At 36.4% G+C, this 2,184-nt stretch overlaps 1 protein-coding gene across 1 annotated transcript; it reads right to left on the bottom strand.

Moving 5' to 3' along the window:
• Positions 1-988: 988 nt before the first annotated feature.
• Positions 989-1,510, bottom strand: LOC110024963. The gene has a single exon (XM_020725170.1). It carries the CDS (start codon positions 1,508-1,510, stop codon positions 989-991), a length of 522 nt encoding a protein of 173 aa, XP_020580829.1.
• Positions 1,511-2,184: the final 674 nt, after the last annotated feature.

Raw genomic sequence — 2,184 nt, 5'->3', positions numbered from 1 at the left:
ATAACACAACTCAATTCAAATAGAAATAGACACACAAATACAAACCTTGGGTTGCCTCCCAAGAAGTGTTTGGTTTAACGTCGCTAGCTAACAAATCCAAATATTTACTTGAGTTGGCCCAACATTACAACTTCATTAATTATATGCATATTTCCACGTATATAAAGTTTAATTCTTTCTCTGTTAACTTTAAATATCCTTCCACTTTTAGGATCTTTAATATTGATTGCATGAAAAGGAAAAACTTTAATTACAGTAAATGACCCTGTCCACCTGAACTAAAGTTTTCCAAGAAATATTTTCAATCTTGTATTATATAGTAAAACCTCCTGTCCAGTTTTAGAATATTTTTGAAAAATCTTTTGATTATACCAATTTTTCATTATCTATTTATAAATGTTTACATTATCATAAGATTCATTATTAATTTCCTCGAGTTCATTTAACTGCAATAATATCTTCTCATCAGGTTCTTTCAAATTTTAATTAAATTCTCTTATCACTTAATATGCTTTATGCTCAAGTTCCACTGGTAAGTGACAAGCTTTGCCAAAAATTATTCTATAGGGAGACATTCCAATCGGTGATTTATACGAAGACTTGTAAACCCAAGGAGCATCGTCAAGTCTCAATGACCCATCTTTTCTGCTAGGAATAACAGTTTTTTTTTCTAATATTCTCTTGATTTCTCTATTAAAAACCTCAACTAAACCACTAGTCTAAGGGTGATATGTTGTAACTATCCTATTTTTAATACCAAATTTTGCAACTAATGGCTCAATCCTCTTGTTTTAAACATGGCCTCCCCCATCTATAATAATTACTCTCGACATCACAAATCTACTAAAAATATTTTTCTTCATAAATTTTGCAACACTTTCAGCATCACAGTTGGGTAGATCTACTACTTAAATCCACTTAGAGACATAGTCTACCACAATCAGAATATAAAAATTTTCTAGTGAAAATATAAATGTTCCTGTAAAGTCTAAACCCCAAACATCAAAAATCTGAGAAGCAGTAGCAGGCAGGCGAAGGATGTTGGGGGTTTGTTGGATACATTGATTCTCTGAGAAGCAGCTCCCTCTATTGCCAGGAAGTTAGCAGGTCTATTTCCCTCTCTGTAGATGCATGAGAATTCCACCTTTATCTCTTTACATAGTTGTTTCAGCTTAATGAGCCACTGTTGGATATGCCATGGGGGGACTGCCCTTTTAGTCATATAATCCACCAGTTGGGAGGAATCCATCTCAGCAATTAAATGTTTTGACCTATTTATTACAGTAATTTTGATAGCCCAATAAAGTGCCATGGTCTCAGCCTCTATAGCATCTTTTGCATATACGGGTACTTGAAAGTTGAGAAGACTTTTGCCTTTGTGGTCTCTGAAGACTTCTCCAATGCCTGCCTTGTTGGGGGAGAAGCTGCCATCAATGTTTACCTCAATGAAGGGGGTGTTTTGGTTTCTCCCAAATAACCTTAATGATCTTGTAGTTTCTCTGCTCCTCATTTCTACTAATTTGCATTATGTTGCTGAGGTTTTTCCAATGTATCAATTTCCTGATGTAAGCCAGACAATTTATCACTACCTTACTAGTGTTGGCCTCCATATTCTCATGCTTGATCTGATTTCTGGCAGCCCGTATGAACCAAGCAATGGTGAGAGGGATGGAACTTAATTTCAGCTTATGTCATTCTGTCATGCTCTCTTAAGCTTACTCCAACCTAAATTTATTGTGTTGTGTTGACCTCAATTTTTGTTGAGGTTTAGTTTTTCCTCTTTAGTAGCCTAGGGTCTAGCCATAGGACTTTTCCTGTTGACTATTCCTAGAAAACTAGACATGGAACCCTCACCATTAGAAATTCTACCCTCTTCTCCACTCAACTTGAAGTTCCACATGTTGCTCTCAACCTCTAAATATTAGTAGATGTGGTCACTGTGGGGGGAAACTCAAGATGAGTCACCCTTAGGATTGCTAGATCTTAAGGTTGTCCCTGGGTGTTGGTCTAGGGCTAAGACACTCACTAAACTCACTACACTTATCTGCACCCACAATCACTCATAACCCTAAACTCAAATTTCTAGCCTAGATCCCTTGATCTTTTGGGATACTCATGTAGAAGGTTCCCTAAACCTACTAACCCTAGGGCTATGATTTAGCTAAGACCACTATGTAGAGGACC

This window comes from Phalaenopsis equestris, unplaced genomic scaffold, assembly GCF_001263595.1.
Source record: "Phalaenopsis equestris unplaced genomic scaffold, ASM126359v1 Scaffold000286, whole genome shotgun sequence".
Classification (NCBI taxonomy): domain Eukaryota; kingdom Viridiplantae; phylum Streptophyta; class Magnoliopsida; order Asparagales; family Orchidaceae; genus Phalaenopsis; species Phalaenopsis equestris.
The sequence above is the reverse complement of the archived record's forward strand: the minus strand, read 5'-3'. Positions and strand labels throughout refer to the sequence as shown.

Coding starts and splice junctions, on each gene's coding strand:
- LOC110024963 (XM_020725170.1), bottom strand. CDS start 1,510: ATGAGGAGCAGAGAAACTACAAGATCATTAAGGTTATTTGGGAGAAAC.